This window comes from Geospiza fortis, unplaced genomic scaffold, assembly GCF_000277835.1.
Source record: "Geospiza fortis unplaced genomic scaffold, GeoFor_1.0 scaffold134, whole genome shotgun sequence".
Classification (NCBI taxonomy): domain Eukaryota; kingdom Metazoa; phylum Chordata; class Aves; order Passeriformes; family Thraupidae; genus Geospiza; species Geospiza fortis.
Genome location: NW_005054396.1, coordinates 2,622,631 through 2,646,609, shown reverse-complemented (window position 1 = coordinate 2,646,609; position 23,979 = coordinate 2,622,631). Strand labels below are relative to the sequence as shown.

The following is a 23,979-nucleotide window of genomic DNA, read 5'->3' as shown; positions in this document are numbered from 1 at the left end:
TCCTGCTGCATTTAAAAACCATTTGAAAAGGCAAATCTTATGCTGCTCTTACTCTTAAGGCTCTCACAGGGCTGTATATCTCTGTGGTTGTAGGTTTCCTCTGTTTTAACAGTGACGCAGAGTGATAGGAGCAGATGCGGAGAATGAAACAGGTGGTACCTAGCACTCAGCATCCACACCTTGGGCATTTTTACTTCTAACAAGCTCTTCTCTGCACATACATACTGAATACAGTGCTTGGAGTGAGTTAGGCTCTCCACACCATGTGTCAGTTTAGTTGAATCTGAAGAAATCCAGTTTTCCCACTCTTAAGACAGTTCCATGATGAGAACTGAGGTACTGCAGGCAGAGATAGATGCTTATGAATTTCACTTTACTTTCCCTGATCCACACCAGAACATCACCCATTGCTTCTTGGAGATGGTCCACAGTGTGTGCACATGGACAGTGCTGCTCTGCTTGGCCAGTCCCTGTTTCACTGTAGTGTCAGGAGAATCTGAGGAAGTCCACATTTCGCCGGTCACCTACATGACTGAAAGCTGAATCTCCACCAGAGAAGAGCACCAAGCAATGTTTGCTAAGCTCTTACCCAGGAAATATCAGTGAGAGTTAGTAACTGGCTGGGCAGGTCTAATAAATATCTCCTTTCTTCAGGAAGGGTAACATTTCCTTCAGGGATGGGACATTCCACAAAATTTACATTCTTTCAAGAGTTACTCTTTAAGGAATCTGAATTGAGACATGGGATTTTGTCTGGACCATGTCCATATTATTCATATAACTCTACAACTGCAAGCTGGTTGCTTAAAAATCAAGAGGTGTGACAATATTTCTGGTGACCAACAGCCAACAAATAATCTTCTGTGTTTGTCCACTTTGCATTAAAATCCCCTCAAGTTTTTGGAAGTGCCAGCCAGCCTTCCCTGCCTGAGGACAATATGCATTGGCAACACCACTGTGTGGTCCATGGCACTGTTTGGCACTAGTATGGGAAGCAATTTCTCACCGATTGAGTTTGACTTCATGTTAGCTTGAGTTAGCCCATCAAGAACATCCGGCTTTGGTCTGATTTCTATTTGAAATTTATATCACCTTTTTTCCAGCCTTATATTTGAAACACACTGGTTTTCTATTGAATATAGCAAAGCCACTGGCTTCTAAATCAGGATCCTTATTGCCATTCACACTGTTTGGCACTGATTTCTGCCCAATCTCTGTCCTAAACCATTGGGAAAAGCTGAACTTCAACTCGGGGATACAAATAAAGCTTGGAATGAATCCCTGGTTACTCAGGTCTCATCCAGAGGCCAAGTGACAGGTTGGCTGTCACTGGAATTGTCCTGTGTGTGAGGCACGATGCTGTCTGTTGCACTCTGGCTCACTTAGAGTCAACACTTAAGGTTTTATGAAGTTGACATGTCCTGAGATTGTATCATTTAAACTCTTTGACTTCTACTGCAGTATAGGTTAAAGGAGGTGGGTTTTAGTTTGCTTTTTTCCTCCACGTGCTGGCCATATTTTGCTATTGCATCTGCATGTTGACAGAATGATATCTTTCCAGGAAATTGCTGTGTAGCATGTTTCCCTCCTCTAATTAAATTCTGGAGATGCACCCAAATGAATAGAAAAATTACTTGAATAACTTATGACATGTGAACACAAAACTGAATATAAGTTAGATGAGGGAGGGGACCTTACTCTTTTTTGCTAGCTTACAAAATCTTATTTTAAATGCCATTGATATTATTTAAGCACTGAATTTCTAAGACTGCTGAATTCTGTTATTTTTAAAGTGTTCTCAAAGAGTAGATGGAAAATATGGTGTAATTAGAAAGCTAACAATAAAGTTCTTTTTCTGTCTGGGCTGTGCTGCCTTGGTGGCTGGGTGTTTAATACTGGCATCCTGCTGGGTAAGCACACCCTGGTGACATGGGAATGTCAAGTGTAGAATTACTGAATGGGTAAAACTGCCAGTGACTTAAAATATCTGTAACTGGTGGCCTTCTGCAGGTGCTGAGATTACATTTTGTGCTGGGTAATGCATATTTCATGCTTATGTTGATTAAAACTACAGGTATTCGAATGCTCGACCAGCCGTTTATGACAGACATTATTGAGGCTTCCTCCATCAGTCATATGCCTCAAGTCATAGATATATATAGTGCCAGCTGGGGACCAACTGATAATGGGAAGACTGTGGATGGACCTAGAGAGTTAACGCTGCAAGCAATGGCAGATGGTGTGAATAAGGTAACAGTTCTAATAATCTGGGTTCTGGGGCAGGATGGTGTGTACATGCTTGTGCTGAAAACAGTGACTTGGGAATGCAATGCATTTGCACAAATTATCAAACTTTCACCATATTTCAAGGTTCCTTTGATGTTCGCTCTGCAATATTTTGGTATTGATTTTATTGTATAGTCTCAGCATAATGTGTTTATCTCTAGCCTGCTAACTGATGCTTTTCATAGGCCATTGTAGTCAAAACCGAAGAGCCTGAACCTGTAAATATTCCCAGCTGAAATATGTCAGCTGAGCTACTGACACTGCATTTTCTGTTTTGGCATGTTACCAATTTAATTATTGTTTGGATTTGTAGTGTCTCTTGGGTTACTCATGTATATGGTCATTATTATAGCTGTGATTAAACTGCAACGGTTCAGATGTCCCTGGACTAATATCATCCAGGAGCCTCCTTGTTTATTCCCACGTTCCCAGCTCCTTCTAGGAGCAGTCTGTGGTCTTTGTAAAAGACACTCAATATCACCCTGTGATCTGTTTAACCTTTACACTATAAGATGGTTGGAGGAAATGTGTATGCCACAACTCAAAAATAAAATAAATTAGCCCAGACAAACCAACCTTGCATGGTTTTATCTCTACCTCTTTAATGTCATGCAGCCAAGACAACCATGGCTGCCCCCTGGTGCTGTAGGGAATGAGCCTCCTCCCCTTGGCTGGTTGTAGATTGGTTTCTGTATTGACAAGATCTGAAATTACCCAGAACATCTGTGATGGTTTTCTGTGGGAGCGCCACAATTACTTTTGCATCCAAATTATTTCTTCCTTTTGCTTGTGCCAGATTCTCCCACTCTTCATCACCAGCTCACTGTAAGCAGCACATTCTGTTTACCATGTGTTGTGACATGATAATTCAATCTACTGCTGTGACAAGTAGTGAAGCATCTAAAGCTGTCTCAAATGCTGACCCTCAAATATTTTGCCTGTAACAGAGGGATTATAGTCGTGTTCATGCTTCCACCCATAAAATTGGCAATGTACTACAATAACACTGGAAGACTTGTCAAAAATTCCTTCTGAGTCTGCTCAGTTTTTTAGTATAAACTGTACAAACCTCTGATGAGTTGAGTCCCTCTGAAGTCACCTTACACAGGCTGTGTTTCTTGTGATTTTCATTTATCTAGTGTTTTCATAAAGATCCCCTTAAACACTTTGGTCTTGAGGAGAATCTTAGGTGTGTGACAGTTCTAGCAGCACATTGATGTGTTATTGTTGCTTGATCTCTCTTCCACTTATGTTGGTTGTAGCAGATATAAACTTTGAACACAGAAAAGTTTCCATGTCATTTCTGTGCTGTCCTCATCCAATGGAGAACTTGTGTAAAAGTAGCAAAAAAGGTGGAAGATTGAAAACTGAACTAGAGTTATTTTACCAATCAAGAGAAGCAGATTTTAAATCATAATCATGGGGATTTTTTGTAATTTGGTATAAAAATACCTTTGAATTAACTTGCTGGCATATTGCCCTATGCTTTAATTTGTGCAGTTACACTGGAATTAACCTTCTCTTTCAATGTTAAATATCAGAGTAGGGATTTTTCTTTTCTGTTTTATTGCTTGGTTGGAGTCCCATACTCAGAGTGTTGGGCATATTACCTTTTTAATACCTTGCCTTCAGGAGTGTTTGTGATTCTCTTCAAGAAATAATTTGCAGTATTAAGATAAAAAGGGGCCCTGAGACCACTCAGGTTGAAGGCTCAGGAAAGAGAGAGCACAGTGACAGTGATCTGTGCTCTGGCAAGGATTGCTTTTAACAGAAGACATATGTCTCTTTTATGAGGAGACATAAAATTAACAGGAGAGCCTGCAGTAGTAAACCAGTTCTCCCGGCCATTGGAGAATTAGGAGGAATTATACTGGATTCTACAAAAAAAAAAATATTGCTGTCTTGGGGCAATTATACTTAACCTTGTAGTGGCAGTATCCCGGCTATCTCCTGGCAGTATGTGCACAGAAGATGGGACAGTTCTGCCCCAAATAAGTCCCTTTGTGTTATGATCTTAGCTTTATCTACCCTTCTTTTGCTCATTACATTTCCTAATAGAACAGTTTTTTTGAGTATAGTTTGTTCTGATTTGGTTTTTTTGAAGAGCCAGATTTTCTAGAGATATTTCAGGCTGTCAGTGGATGCTGGGTATTCTCCATGATGCTCTGAAAAACGCAGTACAGAGATGGCTGCATGTAAAGGAAGACTAACAAACCTTAGATATAATACCCTTTTACCTAGTTGAGGTCTATAATATATGCATCACATTCTCTATTGACTAAAAATGTAAATCTAGTTTATTATTATTTCTCAGTGTAACCCTCCTATCTTATTAAAAAGTATCTTTTGTAAACTGAGAGACAAAAAAAGTAGTAATTCTTTTTATCAGCCTAGAGCTGATTCTCACCAGTTATGGCTCATGACTTAATGATGAAGCCAAAATATTGGTGGGGAGGAAGCAACATGCTGAGAATAAAAATGTGTTCTTAAACTAAAAGCAATACTTCCAAATGTTGTAGAAGGCAATATAAGAGCTCTTGCATGGAGCAAGATTAATATCCTTGCTTCTAATGCAATAAAATAAAAATCAGTAAGTAGGAGCGATACAGAATTCTTACACAGAATATGCATTCAATTGACTCGACAAACACAGGTAATCTTTGCCTTGCTGCCACCACACTTGGGAGCCCTGTTCAAAGAGGACACTGCCAAGTGTTTCATCCTTCCCACAATCTCCATTCCACTTTCATGTCCTTCAGAATTTCGCCTTCCAGAGCTACTGAGATTTGGGGGTAACTAGTCACCTGATAATGACAATATGATAAAAACTGCAGAAACTGTGAAACTTCATGTTTATATGTCTGTTTTTATGTCTTGAAGCCACCCAGCTATAACCAGCTGGACTAAAGCCAACATGTCTTCTATTTCTGATATATATTCTTCGAGCTGAAGATGTCTCGGCTCATTGCAGAGTGGAGTTGGACTAGATGGCCTTTAAAAGGTCCCTTCCAACCCAAACTATTCTCTGATTCTATTTTCCTACCTTTCCTCTTCCACTATCTATTCTTGGCATGTGTTAAGCTCATTCTTGCCTTTGCCTTAATCATACCTTCATTTTGGTGGGCTGTTCGCTTGGAAGGTAAATAGCATGAATAGAGGCAGCACTGAATTAAGGACAACACAATCTGTCATCACACTGGCAACTCCTTCATGGGCTCTCTTACTAATTATATCTAAGGCTAAGCACAGAAGGGATAGTGTGTGCATGAACTGGGTGTCAGCATAACCCATGTAATCAGAAGTTATTGGGAAAGGTACTCAAGCTGCTTTTTGTTGCCAAGATATTTTTTAATGTGATCTGGCTTCACTGTGTTATCTCATGGCTTTAGTTCAAGGACAGTGATCAGCGGCATGGCTGGGTCACTGAGCAGTGGTGGTTGCACTGCAAGGATATATCACCTCACAGTTGAATTAGCAAGAACCTGGGAATAGGGATTGAAAGGAGTTTAATACACACAAAGGTCCACAAGTATTTGGCAATTACCAGCACTGGCCTGACACAGGTGAACACTCTTACCTGATGCAACTTTCACCTGGAAAATACTTATTTTGGATGTAACTAGAAAGGACTTTTAAAAACTTTTAGTTTTTAAAGATTAGACTGAAAGTTGTATGTTTACAGTACTTGTCTAATGAGGGGGCGTTGCATTCATTGTATGCATAGTATGACTGGACAAAGCAATGCTCTGTGATTTACATATCCCTTGTCTGAGCTGTGCTTACCCACTTTGGGGGTTAGAAGGCTTGGAGAGGGAGGTAGAGATGATGGAAATCCTGTGACAACACATCTCTCTTAAACAGAGACTTTCTGTTCTCTAGTTAATCTTGCATCCAGAATCGTATCGTCTGTCATCTTAAACAGGAAAAGGCAACTTAGGTTAAGGACTAATTCCACTTACATTTTATGGTATAACCTGGTTGTAGTGTAGTGTCCAGTAAACATTTCTTATTTGCCATTTCATGAGTCTAGTTCTTTCCAGCTTCAGTTACTGGAATTTAAGGCAACAAAAAGAAGTAATCAAATAAGCTGGTCTCTTATCTATTGGATATTTATGATGTAGGCTTTTATATTAGGAGGTTGTGAGTGGTTGCTCATGGACTGAATTAATTCCTTGAGATTTCACCTTCTCAGCCAGAATATATAAGACATGAGCCATTTGTGCTTGTGCTGGTAAAAACATTACTGCTTCCCTAATGTAGTTCTACCTAAGAAAACAATGCCCAAGTACAAATTACCTGGGGAGCAGTATTAAGAATTCATAGTCACATCATGGCTTTGTAACTGGGCTCACCAATGAAGGAAGAATTGACAGTGTAAAAAAACAAAAGGAAATATTTTTCATTTACCTCTCTCCAAGTGCACAGAAATTGTCTTATTGTTCTTTGAAAATATCATGTTAATGAAGTATATACAGTTAGATGCCTCTAACATAATTTGTTGTTCAACAGCTAAGTGAGGACAGGAAAATTTATTATATGACAACCATCTGATTACTAACTTTTTGAGGAAGCCCAGAAAGCTCCTTTATAACTTGGGAGCCCTTTACTATCGTATTGCCATTGTGTCTGAAATATGCATTATAATTCCATGCCTTGTCTTTTTCATCTAAGATAAAATCAAACCTTATTAAAACCCCACACATGTTGTATCTGCTTGCAGTTCTGAACCCTGGTCATCTGACAGGGATGTTTTCTAAGGAGACAAGACAATAATGTAGCCTGAAAATGCTGATTTTGTTGTCTCACTCTGCTCCCAGGAGTGTTTTTTTTTTGCCTAATCTCTGTGCCAGAGCTCAGCAGATAACATGGTTTAGCTTCCCAGCAAGGCTGATACTGCAAGCTGGGAACCTTTGCACAGTGCTTCCAGGAGCACAGATGAACCTATGAGGCCAGAGTTCATCACACCACTTGGGAATGCTGGGAAGGGAAACCAGCATTGTCACTGCTAAAGGGTAATTTGGGTGTGTAGAGTCTTTCTGAGTGATAATCTAGTTCAGAAATAATGAGAAGAGAATGAGATTGATTTTTTTGCAAATATTATCAATACTAGAATTAGGCCTGTAGAATTGTTGTACACAACCCAGCATCCAGCAAAAAAGAAATGGGTAATTAAAAGGTTTTGCCTTAGCATTTTCCAAGTTCCCTTCTTGTTTCCCTGCTAGACTGAACCCTCACTGAAACCTAATGCTGCCTCTCCTCACCAAAAATATAATTTTACATATATTTCTCTTGGCTAAGAGAAGCCCATCCAATTTCAACAGCAATTTAGATGTAGAAAATGGCTCAAGCATTATTTTTAGCCAAAGGAGGTATTAACAATTAAGCAGTTAATTGTGGGTTGGCATATGTGAGTTCAGTACTCTTATGTGACCAATTCTAAAATAAGTTACAGAAAGCCTTTTATTAGAGTTTATGAATTATATGTCTTGGATTTTTTGAGCCTTGTATGCAGCAGTCTTGGAGTTTGGTGGTTATTACTTGACCCAAATAGTTTCAGAAATCTGCTCAGACAAACTGGACAGACAGTTATTAAAGACAGCAAAATGTGAAAAGGACACAAAAAGGAGAAGTATGTTGGAAGTGTGGTTCCAAGTGATAGTTATCCTCTGCACAGTAGCCAAGTGTTGAACTGAGTTCTTGCTCCTGCTAAAACAGCCTTTCCTCTTCCACTGTTGAATACCAGAAGGTTAGGCCAGCAGGGAAGGGACAGGGCCTTCGTCAGTGGTGAATTTGAGAGGATAACCCTGTTGCTGTTTCTTCTGAGCTGAACTGCATGGCTTGTGGCTGTGCTAGGCTTTTCCAGGGTTACAGTTCAGCATCTCCAGGCTTTCGGAAGGAACTGGATGTAGGAGGAGTGCAAAGGCATTCAGCTCAAAAAGGGTAGCTGTGTGCCTGAACCTGTGTGGTGGCAAACTTTGGCAATCCAAGTATGTTTCCTGCCATGTTTTCTCTGAGGTATCTCTGAGGTTAAATCAAGGTTGCTTGGCTGGCTGTCAGAAATGTGTTTCTGTCTAGATATTGCTTTAGGTTTTTAACAGTGCCCAAGTCATCAGTATAGGAAAGGAGCAAAGGGATCCAAGAAGTCACAGGCTACCAGATTTGCTCTAGGCAAATCATCCTGGCAGCTGGAGGAGCCAGGGGAGTGAGAGATGTTAGGGATGCAGGAACATGCAGGCAGGCTCCAGAAAACCCTGGCAATACAAAAAATGGGCGGCAGTTCAGGGATGGCAAGGTCTCGCTGCCTCCAGCTGACTTGTACTGCATAGCAACCTCTGCATTAGGTCGTTGCAGCCTGAATAGCTACTAGTGAAGTCCAGGGTAAGGAAGCAAAAAGGGCCTTTGCATAATTTCAACAGGTGTTTAATTCAGCTGGCCAGGTTTGGGGTCCCAAAGCACACACATATGTGGAGGGTCCAAGTTCCCCTCTCTCAAGGAGCCCCCGGGGTGACCCTGGTCTCCGGGCGGTACTAAGATAAGGGCCAATCAGGGGATGAGGAGGGAGTGGCTCAGGGACACAGGAACAGACATAGGAGGAGCAGTGGAAGGAGCCGGTGGGGTCTTATGAGCTTTAGAGGCAAGCTTCTTGTGTTTTCCCAAGCCAGGGGATGCCCCCCAGGGTCTCCACAACTTCCCATTTTGAAATTATTAAGAAAGCTTCTCTGAAGGATCAACTGAATCAACACAAAATGACAAAAACAAATAAAAGTACTCATAAGACAGTTTTCAAAATGCAAAAAACTCTGACTCCCCAGTGTCCAAACAGATTTTCTTAGAGCTGGCAGGAGGGATGCAGGGTTTGCTTAGTATGGTTTATCAGGAAACTGAGTCAGGAGAAGGTTTCTTCAGCAGGGATTGGTTCTCTGTCACCTGTGGCAGTGTTGTTGGCTGTGATAGACCCTGTACAAGGCAGTGTAGGTGGTGGTGTGCCTGTTGGAAACTCTAAATAGAAATCATTAACTTTTAAGAAAAAGATGGTTACTTTAGAGAAACTTTCCTTCCTTTCCCTCCCAATCACGCTCCCTCTGGTATTACGAAGGAACTCTGGGGAAAAGGAATAGTGGAGGGAGACCATAGGTGAGGGGAAAGGGAGGTAGGAATTTGTGGGAACATAAAAAAAAGAGTAACAGGACAATGTAAAGGAAAAGGGGAAAGTGGGAGGGAGGTACAGATGCCACAGGAATTTTTTGGGTTCTATTTCCTTGGTAGGTGTGTGGAGGACTTCTGTGATGTGGATAATATTTCGCAGGTTTGCAGTCTGGTGCATGTTTACTCCCTTGCACTGGAACTCTACCAGGTCCTGTCACATTGGCTGCTTGGGGGCCATTTCTTCCTTGTATTATATTAAATTCCACAATTTCTCCATCTCCTAGACTGTGGAGGTATTTCCTGGGGTTGTTTTTTTTATAGCAGTCTTATGAACAAACACATCTTTGTTATCATTCCAGGTTATCAAACCGTATCTGGTTTTGACATTGAACCATTTCACTGTCCCCAAAATGTTCATGGCAAGGACTTTTTTACCTTTGTCAGTGGGTTCGTGTTTGTGTTGGTGGTGCTGGACGCGTTGCTGGTGCTGGTGCGCTGCTGTGCAAAGTTCATCACACTCCCGGCGCTGGTGGCCACGCTGAGATTCAGCCTCTCCTCCTTCTCGGGGGTCTGTCTTGGTTGGTGCCTGCAGGCGCTGCTGGCATGGGGGCAGCAGTTTCGCTGCCAGGACTGCGGCTCTAAGCCATCCCCCGGTGGGGCTGTCCACCTGCCCGGTGACAGCATCACCCTGGGCCCGCCGGTCTCGCCCGCCTGCCCTTGGCCCCCATGCAGCGGGCTGCCACGGGGCAGGCTGGGCAGCGAGTATCAGCCAGCTCACTCTGGCCATGTGGAGCAGCAGTGGGGAAGCCATGGGCTTTCTGCAGGGGCAGCTGTTCAGTGCGAGGGGGGACGGCTCTCACCACCCGCTCCGTCTCGCAGTGCTATAGCAACCAAGGTAAACACGTCTGTGGGAGGAAGCATAAGTACCAGAGGGCAGAAGGAGGGACCCCGCAGCTCCAACCACGGGGTCTCTGCCCTCTTGAGCACATAAATGTGACCATGTGGTGAGAGCCAACTTGGGCAGCAGGAGGAAAGACGGGAGAGCCTGGAGGAGTCTGTCCTTGTGATAGGGGAGGAGATGCAGGGGCACAAAGAGGGGAACACGGAGGAGGGGTTTTCAGCTGTTTTTTAAATGGTCCTCAAGATTCAGAACGCATTTCATCATCATATTAAATAAAGAACGGAATTCTGTCTTAGTTTTTAACTTTTCCCAAATTACTTCCAAAAATTCATTGGTTTGGACTGAGTTCCACGAAATATAAGAAAAGTGCTTAAATAACCAGTGTACAAAACACTTTGACTGCCTCTCTGAAAAACAAAAGTTTTCTTGAATAAAAGAATTTTTAAGGTAGAGGTTGATAAATGGATGTCATTCATGCTAACTAAACTGTAATTACATCAGTATTTTGGGAAAATATTTGGAAAAAGTATATGTGATTAGTGTTATGAAGCAGATGGGTTTTTTTGCAGATGATACATGTGAGAAACAGGATGCAGGAAATTGGGATGAACAAAAGTTAGGGAGACTCCCAAGCCAGAATTGGCATCAAGACAAAGTTAAGACAACTCCTAGAGCAGGACCGACCTTGAGAAGTTGGGACAATAAAGAGAATAAAGTTGGGACAATTCCAGACAGGGAGTCTAAAATAGTGGTCTTATCTATAAAATAATAAGGCTTAATTGGATGTGAAAAATGCCAATCACTTGTTTTCAAAATTTTAAAAGTTTAATAGTAATAAAAATGATTATAAAAATAGTAATACAATCAGAGTAATAATAATTTGGACAATCAGGATTTAAGACAATATGAGACAATAAAGACAAAGAGTTACGGACGTCCGGGTACCTTTTTCCAGGCAGCACGGGCCTAGGAAAAAGGACACACCTCTAACAAAAGGAGTAATCTTTAAGAGCAATAGCCTGTTGCATATTCATACACTTCATACATGATACATAAATTCTTATTCAAGCACAGGATTTTTGTCTGGTCAGTGTCAACTTCTCCTTTCTAACACCCATGGCGCCTTCGAGGCGGGAAGCAGTTTGGTTCTTCTGATAGGAAAGCAATAAATTCTTCTCTTCTGAAAGATTTAGGTGTCCTGTGGCTGTTATCTCGCTGCGAGTCCTCTCTTTTAAACAAAGCATCTTATATAGCATAGTTTCTATTTTAGCAATTTTTTATAACCTAAAACTATACAGTACTTAAGAGAATTAATACAGCATTACTTGCTAACACAACACATATAATATTCATTTTAATATTTGTGAAAAGCCAATCATAAAATACATGCATTTCTCACATTGGAACATAGTGCTTACTTACATAACACAAAGCTTAATTTGCACACACTACCTACCAGGTTATTCAGAGGACAGCAAGGAAGACTGTCGGCCTTCCTCCATGAAGACCACCAAAGAGCCAAAAGACCCCCTTAGCAACAACAGGAGCATGCGCTGCCCAGTATAGACGTAGATTTTGAGAATCTAAAATAGGAGGAGATTTATGGGAAAACATTGATGAATATGCATTAGCATACAGTATGTAAGTTGTGTTTGAATCCTTTTGCCTTTTGTACGTGAGGCAGGGTGGGATGCCCTCCCCATATCCTGATCGATCGATTTTTGCTTATGCTTTGTCTGAACCACTGCCAAATTTCTTTTTGTAACTACTGGATTATATTTGATTGTATTATAAAATGGCTGCTCAATTAAAAACTGCTGCTAAATTTTAAGTCTGTGAATTATTAAATTAGAGATATGGGACCTCATTTATAACAAGGTAAACTTCTTGTTCTGCATGGGTGAGTGCTGTTTCCATCTTAACCCAGTCTCTTCCCAACACTGGAGAGTAAAAGGAGGAAGGAACCAAAATTTCAAACTCACCACACTGGGGTAAAAAAAGCCCCAATTCTCAGGGTGGTCTAGTGCAGATGTTTTCTAGGAGAAGAGGTCTCTGTTCAGTGGGCCATTTGTGCAGCCTGAATAGCTGCTAGTAAAGTCCAGGGTAAGGAAGCAAAAAGGGCCTTTGCATAATATCCACAGATGTTTAATTCAGCCACGTGGTGAGATGTTTAATAGAGTCCCAAAGCACACACATGTGGAGGGTTTTTATTTGTTTTTGTCATTTTGTGTTGATTCAGTTGATCCTTCAGAGAAGCTTTCTTAATAATTTCAAAATGGGAAGTTGTGGAGACCCTGGGGGGCATCCCCTGGCTTGGGAAAACACAAGAAGCTTGCCTCTAAAGCTCATAAGACCCCACCGGCTCCTTCCACTGCTCCTCCTATGTCTGTTCCTGTGTCCCTGAGCCACTCCCTCCTCATCCCCTGATTGGCCCTTATCTTAGTACCGCCCGGAGACCAGGGTCACCCCGGGGGCTCCTTGAGAGAGGGGAACTTGGACCCTCCACATATGTGTGTGCTTTGGGACCCCAAACCTGGCCAGCTGAATTAAACACCTGTTGAAATTATGCAAAGGCCCTTTTTGCTTCCTTACCCTGGACTTCACTAGCAGCTATTCAGGCTGCAACGGTAGGTGGCTGTGCAACAATCAAACCGACAAAGCTTCAGGAAACACTGGCTCAGGTACTAGCCCAGCAGGCATAATGAATGAAGAAAACAACAAGGGAGGAAAACATAGTTTAAGTAATGCCTGAAGTTACATAAAGTGAGAAAGGCTGAAGTCTTCTGCCAGCTCACTTTTGCAAGGTAGCTCACAAAAGATATTTCTCTGGGATTATGCACTTATGGAAGATGAGAAAAATGGGTAAGAATATTTCTGAGGGGATGTTTCCTCATGGTGTAGCTTCCCACTAAAGACACTGGAAATAGAAAACCTGCTCTTTTCTTAAAGAGAGCTTACAGGAACTGTCTGTGAATTACTAAACACATAGCCTTGCCAAACATTTAATTCTGGTTCAACTTGAATTGAGAACTGGGCCTCTCTTGGGCTGGTATTAAATGTACCATCATCCATTTTCAGCTGTGAGATATATCTTCAGAAGGCTGAAGATATATCTTCAGACATATATCTTCACACATATATCTTCAGATATATGGCTCAGAAGGGTGAGTGCCAGGGCATGCATCACTTTTGGAGGAAATGAGCAGGTTTCTGGAAGATTGTGGAGGAAAGATAACTCTTTAAAATGTATTTTAAAACCTTCCTGGTATTGTGTTCTTCCTGACTCTTCCTTCAGGCTCTCTCTGGTGGTTACAGTGTATGTTACTATTGCCTTCTTCAGTCCCATTTTTGGTCCACATGGGCAGCAGCTTGAGTCACACTAGTAATATTTTTTAGATTCACATAAGGTTGAGATGCAAATAAGAGCTTTCAGTTCACTTTAAATATGATGTTTAGTTAATACAACTGGATTTTATTTTTCTGGCTTATCACAAAATCATAGAGTGCTTTGAGTAGGAATGGGCCTTAAAGGCCATCTAATTCTTGAACCCCTGCCATGCCACGAGCAAGGATGCGACCCACTAGATGAGGACTAGATCAGTTTTATTACTAGTGCTATCCAGAGAGCTGAAAATTTACTTCTCCTGAAGCTGTATATTTCTACCTGGTAAACTACACGATCCCTGAGAACAGCCACCAAACAGCTTGCCTGTGCAGGCAATCTCTCTGTGGGATCTGACTGTGGGACATGTGAACAACAAGTCCTAAGCATCATTACAAATAATGCAGTTGGACTGCTGTCAGTTTATTCCAGCAGTGTTTGCTTGTCTTTCCAGTCCTGGCTAGGAAGGAAAGACAATTGAAATTAGAGTATTAAGAGATGAGTTGTAGGTTCTAACACTAAGACCACTTATGGATATGACTCCTGTGAAAGCAATATTGTGAAGCCATTCTCAACATTACAGTAATTGCATGCATAAAACCCATCCCAGAGTTTCAGTTCCTCTGTGACTTCCCCTTGCTTCACACCAACAATATGTTACATGCATTTTCTGCCATTCTGCTACAAATGCCATTCATGGGGTAAAATGCTTGGCAGCACAAAACAGTCCTGCTGAGCAAGGCTAAGTTTTTTTCTCTGTGCTGGCCACTGCAGAGGTTAAATTCATGTTAGCACTTTAGTGAATTTCTCACATGAAATTGAAGTGTTTTCCTTTCAAATGACAAGAAAGAAGATTGTTTAATAACGGGTCCATACATGATGAGCATCCTATTCCTGCCACCTGCTTTCAGTGTTGGACAACCACCTGTTTTTTTGGGACTGAGGCTGTCCAAAGCAGGTAGAGTGTTGAAAAGTGGTGTGGTGGTGTAGGTGGGCATGGTGGTGGCAAGATTGGGATGTAGCCTCTGAAGGCAGTCCAAAGACAAGGTTTGGGCCCATAAACTAATGGTAGTCAAAGCAAAAGGTGGGATATGGAAAAAGTCCAAGAGAAAAAAGGCACGACTGGTCTTGTTCTACTGAATTTTATTTTCAAAATAAATGCTAGCATGATTTTGTTCTTAAAAGTACATATTTTTGCAACAGTATCCTCCTCCCTTAAAATGCAACTGATAGCAGGCCTTTGTGGAAGTTCTTAGATGGATTTCAGGGAGCTTTTTCATAGTCATTATCTTTATTATGAAAATCTGTGTCCTGAGATGTTACATATCCCAGTGTCAGCAATCCTGCTGTGCAATTCTGTGGATTATAATGCAACTCACTAATGTGCTTGAAATAATGAGGTTGCTCTGTTCAGTGGGGGGCAATGAAAAATAGAAGCTACTGCTGGGAGCTCAGATTTGATTTAAAATCCTGACTGAAGAGGTTCCCTATTAAAATGCTACTGCAGGTTACTACGTTTTTATATTCATTAACTTCCGTTTCATGCTGGGCAGTGAGAAGACCAGAAGAAAGTTTTTAATCTTTTGCTCAGTGCATCTAAACAGTGTGTTAAATTCTAGCCTTGCAAACTTCTGGTGTTCTTGGAAGTAAATGTTGGAGTACTTGAACTAAACATAGAGAGAAATGGTGGCTGTGCTGGAATCAGTTGGAGATCTGAGCTTTGAGTTCCATACCACAGATCTTTCCCTGAGAGTTGAAGTTCTCACATCTGACTCTCTTTCAGACAGTTCCTACCTCTTTCTGATTATGGAATTAAAAGGAGCTGAGTTGATCCTTTCCCACTACCTGCATATCTGGAAGCTGGGGAGAGGGTATGGATTTCTTTCATTTAACTAATGGCAAGCCTTTATAGTAGCCCTTCAGCTTCAGTCAGTCCTGTCTGTCTCAGAATAATTGCGGGACTGTTTTTCTGTAGATTTTTTGTAAGGCCTTGTAGCTTTATTTTCTCCTTAAAAGTAGAATCTGGTTTGTCAGGAAAACAACTCTGAGCCAATCATACCTTTGGAAAAAGAAATGTATTGAGAGAAAATAGTGCTGGTAGAGCTTTTTAGCCATTGTCTGAACCTAACTGGATCTTACAAACCCAGCCTGTGAGATGACCTATATCCCTTTTAAAACACTTTTCCTCGTGGCACTTAGACAATGACATAAATGCTAACGAATCCATAAAATGTCTTGGCATGTGCCACAGGAGCCTTCAGGGTGTGAAGCAAACCAGGTGATAAATGGAAGTGTGTTGTGTACACAAGATTGCAGAACTGGCTTTGGCTGCCATTTACCTGGATTTAATAACCTGCATAGGTCTGTGTATCACAGCTGAAGTTTCATATATGTTTTATTTGTACCATATTTCTCCTTTATAGATGCTCAGCTTTACAATTAGATGTGCAGTTGTTTTCCCAATTTATGGGGGCAATTTAAAGGACATGGACACCAATAAAGAATGGTCTTATTTTACTACTAATACTGAGGCAACACAGAGGCAAAATAATACATTTAATAAAACAATAAGCTTACTATGTGCTTGGCTTTAGCAACAAACAAAAGAAGCATGATAATGCACCTAATAAGTACTGTATGAGAGAGAGAGAGAATAGTGATTGAGAAAGATACATCACCAATTTCCTAAATACTTTACCATCATACAGAACCCACAGCCACTGGGTCTGTTGCAGTGGCTATTTGGAGAACTTTCCAGGGAACTGGGAGGTCCTAGAAGTGCGTTCACTCCTAAGTGAGGTCTCCAAAGTCACTGCAAACTGAGTGTTCCAGCTTTTATAACAGACTTCCCAACCAACAGGGACCAGGGCTTGGCCAGAGCTCAGGCCATGGTGGGAATAGGGTTTCTTGCAAATAAACATCTGGTGATGTCAGTCGGGAAGGTTTCTTTAAATGATACATTTATTAACATATCTTGCAGATAGTTACATAAGGTCATGTGAAAGTTTTTAAAGCGGCCGGTTTCATGTTAAAGCAGCTTGGTCAGTCTGTATGCAAGATTCTTTTGTTAAATAAAATTCTTTTGTTAAATGCAAGATTCTTTTGTTAAATAGACATGTCATGATTTTCAGGATTCATCTAAGTCAGCTTTGGCTTGGGCCTGTTGTTCAAGCCTGAGCACTTCAGAAGTTTAAAGTTGCTGCTATCTCCTATTTGCTGTTTAACTCCAGAGGGTTGATTTTCTCCTCTCACAGGGCCGGGGTGGAAAAGGCAGTATCTATGTCTGGGCCTCTGGAGATGGAGGCAGCTATGATGACTGTAACTGTGATGGTTATGCATCGAGCATGTGGACAATCTCCATCAATTCTGCCATAAATGATGGACGGACAGCTCTGTATGATGAAAGCTGCTCTTCAACCTTAGCCTCCACCTTTAGTAATGGGAGGAAGAGAAATCCAGAGGCTGGTGTGGTGAGTCCTGATATTATTGTGCTGCTGTTGCTGTCTTTGTGCATGATGTATATCTATCTGCATGACCTATTGCAACTCTGTGTATTTCGGAGCAGCAGATGGTTCTTTGTTGCGATGAATATTTTCTCATTTGCAGTACGTGATGGTGCCAAAACTGTCAGCTGAGAAGATGTGGGATTTTTACTGAGAACAGAATGATCTTCCATCTTTTAGAGCTTCAAAGGAAAGTCGGTGCTTTCCTTTATCAGAAACCAGATTACAAAGTTCAGTTGCCCTCTTTCTGGAGGACAGTGTGACAAAAGGTTTCTGTAAAAATCTAAGTTGAGATCATATTTTCTTGTACTGGCAGACTTCTGCTGTACAAGCAGCACAGAGCAGAATGACATTTAGTCACCCACAGAGGACATATGGGGGTTCAGATTACCAGAGCCTGCTGTTGCTGCAGGGCCATACCTACAGCTGGAAAACAGGCAAGTTCTGTTCAATTGTATTTGGGATTCTCTTCCACTGTAATAATCACCACTCTTCAGCACCTTCAGACTAGTTCAGTTTACAGAGTGGAAAATGCAGGCATACTGACTCAAAGTTATTTTTTGCAAAAAGCTGTTGTACAATTTCCATGGCCCTGTTTCAGATCCCAAAGATACACTGTGCAATCCTAAGTGCCCACATGCAGTAGCAGACAGAGCACTGTTTTCTGTCTTCAGTCAGCTCTGTGATGATACCAGCCAAAATGATCTGTGGCATCTTTGTAATTATTGCCATAAAATGAATTTCTGAGGTTTTTTCCTGGTCTCTGCTAGTGACTAATCTGCACAGAAGACAGCAGCCTGGTGCTGCTGCTGGTCTCGGAGTTGGACAAATGTTAAAAAACTCAATAGTGTTAACAATTCTAGTTTCAAATCTTTTTGATAATCAGAAATGAATTTAAGGCCTTTGGTTAAGCCATGCTTGTAAGAAGTAGATGGGTTCCAAGTGGTAATGACCACTGGTTTACTACCTGATGACTTGCTCTTTCATTTATGCTCTAAATGTGTCTCACTGTGGTTTTAAATTGATACACTCTTCCAGAAAAGAGAACAGAGCATGGGCATGAATACAATGAAAGAGCAAGGGCACAAACTCCACTTTCTGTATTTTTCTGAGTCTGTAGCTGCAATGAAAATGGGATATCTGGTTTCATTAATTACATCTAATATCATTGCAGGCTACAACAGATTTGTATGGCAACTGCACCCTGCGTCATTCAGGCACGTCTGCAGCTGCCCCTGAAGCAGCCGGAGTGTTCGCCCTGGCCCTGGAGGCTAAGTATGCTGTTGAGGAATTCCTCATGAGCTCTAGAGAGGAGAGGGCCTGTGGTTTATTTAATGGTGTTCGTCATTTCAGTTGGCTGGCTGTGGCATGAGGATGCAATAACCAGCTCAAAAGCCACCTTGTACAGTAGTGGCGGGCATGGTGACTTGCAGATGGAGCAACAGCCTTGCCAAAGTTGCATGGCAGATGTATTTTGGCTGTCTGGCTCTCTCTGTGTCCTCCCCATCCTCTGCATCTGGGAATTAGACTTCTCTAGCACTGTTTGGAGGAAGGGATTATTTAATTTCTCCACATGTCCTCGTGAAATGCCCAGCCTATAAAAATATGAGAATGACCCTGTAATATGAGACAGGACTTCATCTTGTGCCAGGCACCTGTCTGCAATGACAGATGCTTAGGAAGAGGACAAGAAGTGAGGATTAAAAGTGATCTTACAACAAGAGCTTTGTTGATCCATGATTTGTAGAGACAGCAGTGGGTCTCTTCTGTTTAATAGCCACAGGCAGATTGATCTTTGGAGTTGTCTCTTTTTCAGATTGTCTGTATTTGGCACCTAGGTCATCCAGTAACAACCAGTTTCTCAATATTTTTTTTTGCAATGGTTGTGTGGAATGTTTTCTTTGTTTTCTTAACCCATTGCTGGTAGTTTGCTTCTGTGCTGTGTAATTGCTCTGTTACATGAAGGAATAAATATCCGTTGTCTGTTTACCATCTCCATGGTATTCCTGACACTGGAACCATTTTTATATCTTGAAATCATTACCTTCTTCTCTACTGATTAGGAAAAGTTTTCCTTTCAATATGTTAATTTTTTTTCATGAACTGAGGCAACGTTTGCTTAGTTACAGAGCTTCAGTTGCTGTAACCACAACATGAAGTGAGTACTGTGTGGATAGTTTCCTTCAACAGGGCAGAATAATGAAGACTTGTGAGAGGAGGCCCAGTTTACATTAACAGAGCAATGGCTATTGTGCTCAGAACATGACTTGGTCCAAGTCTCATTTTTCAGGTTTTATACATGTAAAACACATGCCAAATGTTTAGCTTTGGATGATCATTCCTTCTACTATCAAATTCATTCAGTGGGACAGCCACTATATAAAATATTAATATGGCCATAAAAATGTAAAGGTTTGATGAATTTTCTGAGCACTGAATGTTTAAACTGGACTGGAACCTAAATATCTCAGGAATAATTATTCTTTTTGATTTGAGCTACCCATAAAGACAGGAATTACTTTGCCATTATAATGAATAGGAATTAGATTTAATACCCCTGGCTCGCACTAGAATTTCTAGGCTTTGCTGAGAAGGCAGCAGGAGAGAGAAGGACCTGTCAGTGTCTCCCATATCCTTCTGGCTGTATTGAATTGTATTGTGCATCCTGGATGAGCCTTGCCAGGAGTCACTGACAATCTCCCATGAAGCCTGTTCTTGCCTGCATTATGTCTGTCGGCTCATACACAATATAGGACTGACGTGTCTCTCAAACCAGACCAATCTATGAAATAGAAAGTACAGCTTTAAGATATGGAGCAAGCTTTTAAAAGATCTCAATAAGAATGATGCTAGTGATATCTTCAGCTGTCTTGTGTCACCTTGGGGAATGACAGGAATTGGCTGTTCTGGTGTACATTCAGCACATACGCATGCTTATTATTTGGGGCACAGAAAGCTGAAAAGCACATCCTTTTAGGCTGATGGTTTGAATCAGAAGTGGTTTTGCAATTTTGGAGAACATATTTGGAAAAGTACTATATACTTCAAACCTATTCTTTCTTATTCCCACTGAGCTCAATAGAAGGACCAATAGAAGCTTTGTTACTGATATGTGTGTAGTTCAGTGTTATTCCTAGAAGCAAACTTTACCCAAAGCCTTACTCAAGCACAGTTTTTCTTTAATATCTGCTTGGAAATACTGTAATGTTTGTTTCTCATGTTGCTCTTCCACAGCTTGCATCTGACATGGAGAGACATGCAGCATCTGACAGTGCTCACCTCCAAGAGGAACCAGCTTCATGATGAGGTTCACAGGTGGCGTAGGAATGGCGTTGGACTGGAGTTCAACCATTTGTTTGGCTATGGTGTCCTAGATGCAGGAGCCATGGTTAAGATGGCAAAAGACTGGAAGACTGTTCCTGAGAGATTCCATTGTGTTGGAGGGTCAATACAGGAACCTGAGTAAGTGAATAGTCTGGTGGATATGTTTGGCTTCTTCCAGGCACCTGAGAGACCGCAAGCATAAAATTATGTTGACAAAGACAGTTAAAGAAACTTAATGAGTTTTTTTTGTTTCCTAAGAAAACAAAACATTACCAGTAATAAGTTGATAAAACATTTTTTATCAACAATGCTTGATGAAACTATATGATTTTCAGTTCCTGGCTTGCTGGAGCAGTACATTTTATAGGCCATCCTATATGCTAGTGCCAGTAGCGTTAATAGCAACCTCCATTTCTCCTGGGCACTTACAGATATATTTGTGCTAAATTTTCTGTGAATAAAGAGCCTATCCCCAAATGAAAATCTGGGAGATTGGCGCTGTAAATTACCTAAACTGCTGCCACATGAAATGTCTATCAGCCAGGTCATATCTCGTTGTGAGATTCTTCAGCAGACAATTTTATCTCCAGAAGACAGAAGCAATCATCTACAAGTACCAGCACTGAGCACTATAGCATTTAAATATGCTTGCTTTAAGCTCTTAAATTCTCTAATTTCAGGGTAGGTAGTCAGGTTATTTTCTGATTTACCTTTATGTGCTAAAGTGAATGAGTCAACAGATGAATGAATGAATGCTAATTGACTACAACAGCTTTAGTTTAATTTAAGTAATTGAAATACTAACTTAATAATGGCCTGAATTATATCTATACCATTTGAAATTTGACTTTTCAGTGCCATTTTTGAAGAGACCATTATTCTTTGGAAAAAGAAAACAAACCAGGATGCCACCCTAGCACATAGCTCAGCCAGGGAAAGAGCGGGTTTTCCCCCAACCTTGCAAATTGAATTTGCATGATTCAAGGTTCTGCAGCTGAGCTCTGAGTTTTAATTTATCTGTCCTATGCATACTCACAGGTAAAAAACAAATGAGAATACCAAAGCTGGTTATAGGATATCTCTAGTTTATTAATAATTAAATGCACAATAATCTCATTTTTCTTAGGATAGTTCCGTTTACTGAAATGGGGATCATCCTAGAGGAGGAAAGAACATTTATTTCTGTAGGCTGTAAGGGTGTCTCCCTGTCAATTGCCTGACACATCTATATATTAACAGTACTGCTGTAATATTTGTGTTCCTCAATGAAAATGTCACTGACAGGAGATGATAAGCATTATGAAGTGCAACATGTACATTTTTTGAATTGCACCTTAAAAAAAATAGCTAGCTAAGTCCCAGCATCTCCAGAGATTCTTTGGAAATTAAAACTCTGCATTTTTGCTGTAGATAAGTGGGTTGTTCTTTTGGTTTGGCTTGCTGAAGCAACATTTTATATATATTTTCTCTATATTTTTATTCAAGTATAGATATTTTTATATATAACATATGTATTTGGTATAGATTTATGAAGGTGAGTAGTTGATACAGAGGTGTGTTTTAGAGCAGCATTGTCAATTAAGCAAAAGGCCGGGAAATAATTAACAGACATAATATACCATGTACTGAACACAACCAGTATTTAAAATAGAAACATTTGTTAGCAACAGGAACTTTTCCTGACAAGGGTTCTGGCTGGTTTAGGGAAATACAAAATTTTAAGAAAGCATAGTCCATTAACTGAGGAACAGGAGCACAGGAGCTCCCCCTGCTCATCTCCCACTACACCTGTACTACACCTGCAAAAGTGGATATTCTATATATAATCTCCCACTGGCTCCTATGCCATGGACATACTATATATGTATATGTGTATATATATAGTTTTACATATATATATACACAAGTTGGGTAGTGGCACATGGTAAGGCTGTGGAAAATCCACTTTCTCTTCTTCACCTTTTGTCACGATCCGTCCTAGTGAACGGATGACGTGATGGTTCATAGGAGCAATCTCAGGGTGCAAAAAACTGGCATGGTACAAGGGGGTTTGCAGTGACAATCAAAACAAATGCACCTTTATTGAATGACCACAGCAAAATGCGATAGAGGGATTAAGGGAGAGAAAAAGATAGAGAAAGAGAGAGAAAAGAGAGAGAGAAAGAGAGGGATGTAGCTACCAACGTAGAGATGAAATCCTTTGGTCCAGTCCAGTCGAGGATCCGCCTGTTACACTGGGGAGATCTCAAAATCTCTAGCTAACTCAGGTGTTTTTATTATTGAAAATTGTGAGGGGGGGAGAAACAGATACAATAGGGAATAGATGTAACAGGTAGTCTATGTTCTCAGCAGTAAATGAGAGCTGTTACTTTCTTGGTCCAGTGGTCACAACCTGCAGGCAAACATCTCGCTTTGGTCAGCTTGCCTCCCCCACACACCTCCCCTGGGTTAGGGGTTTCAGTCCCAGTCGTTGGAAGGAGGAGAGGGGCCTTTTCACATGGGGGTTTCATGTCTCAGTCCTTGATGGAGAGGCTTCTTACATCTCAGTCTGTCTGTCACAGTGGTTGTAAAACAGGTGAGGGTCTTCAGTGGGAGACCACCCGAAACTAGGAGAAGTCCACCCAGGCCGAGAGGTGGGACAGCTTCCGAAGCTATTGTTGCAGAAAAGGGCACGGTGCCCCCTTCTTAGCATACAGCAAACACCTGTGAAAACAAATAACTTTGCACTGTGCTTTCAGGTCTCAAGGCCTTTGGCGTGTGACTTTCTCCTTCAGAGCCAGAGATTCTAAACGGGGGGGGTCTTCTCTTCAGTGGTCCCCCAATGACAATAGTGAGGCAGATGAGGGAAAATTCAGACAGACTCTCACACCTTTGTGTCAGGCTTTTCCATTAACCCTGGTTCTTTTTGTTTCTTTAGAAAAAATCACCTAGACTACAATAATTAGTCTAGTGAAGCAGGGACTATTTGATCCTAGTTAATAGGAAAGGGGGAAACAGAGGAAGCCTTTTCTCGTGTTTTTAGAGAGCTGAGAGAGCTTTTGCACTGCAGTATTTGAGAAGGTAGAGAGAAAAGTTTTTTGCAGCTGTCAAACCTTCTGCAGAGCAGAGGTAGTGGAAACATATTGCTCTTGCTTCTTTGGGCTTTAGTCTGGACAGGAGGAAAACTCATACTGTGATGTCCCTCCTCATTAACTGAAGGAGATAAAACACTTGTCACATCTCTGGGAATGAAGCAGTGTTTGACAAAGCTTTGTCCACTGTGTGAAAAGGCTGTGAGACAGCATGAATTCAGATTGAGTTGAGATTGCAGAGAAACTGCAAGCACGTGGCAACTGTGAAATTACAACCCTTCACATCTGTCTGCATGTAGTGCATTTTTCTTGTGCTTTGACATGTCAAATAAGTATCTCAAGGGTATTATATTAGATGCTCAAATG

At 41.1% G+C, this 23,979-nt stretch overlaps 1 protein-coding gene across 1 annotated transcript in view; it reads left to right on the top strand.

Annotated features, from left to right (window-relative positions):
• PCSK2 (proprotein convertase subtilisin/kexin type 2) overlaps positions 1 to 23,979 on the top strand; it is a 108,915-nt gene that overhangs the window by 80,493 nt on the left and 4,443 nt on the right. Inside the window, exons 8-11 of the mRNA XM_031060937.1 lie at positions 2,075 to 2,250; positions 16,970 to 17,185; positions 18,393 to 18,493; positions 20,453 to 20,680. Coding sequence (XP_030916797.1) covers positions 2,075 to 2,250; positions 16,970 to 17,185; positions 18,393 to 18,493; positions 20,453 to 20,680 — 721 coding nt within the window. The remainder of the gene's footprint in view (positions 1 to 2,074; positions 2,251 to 16,969; positions 17,186 to 18,392; positions 18,494 to 20,452; positions 20,681 to 23,979) is intronic.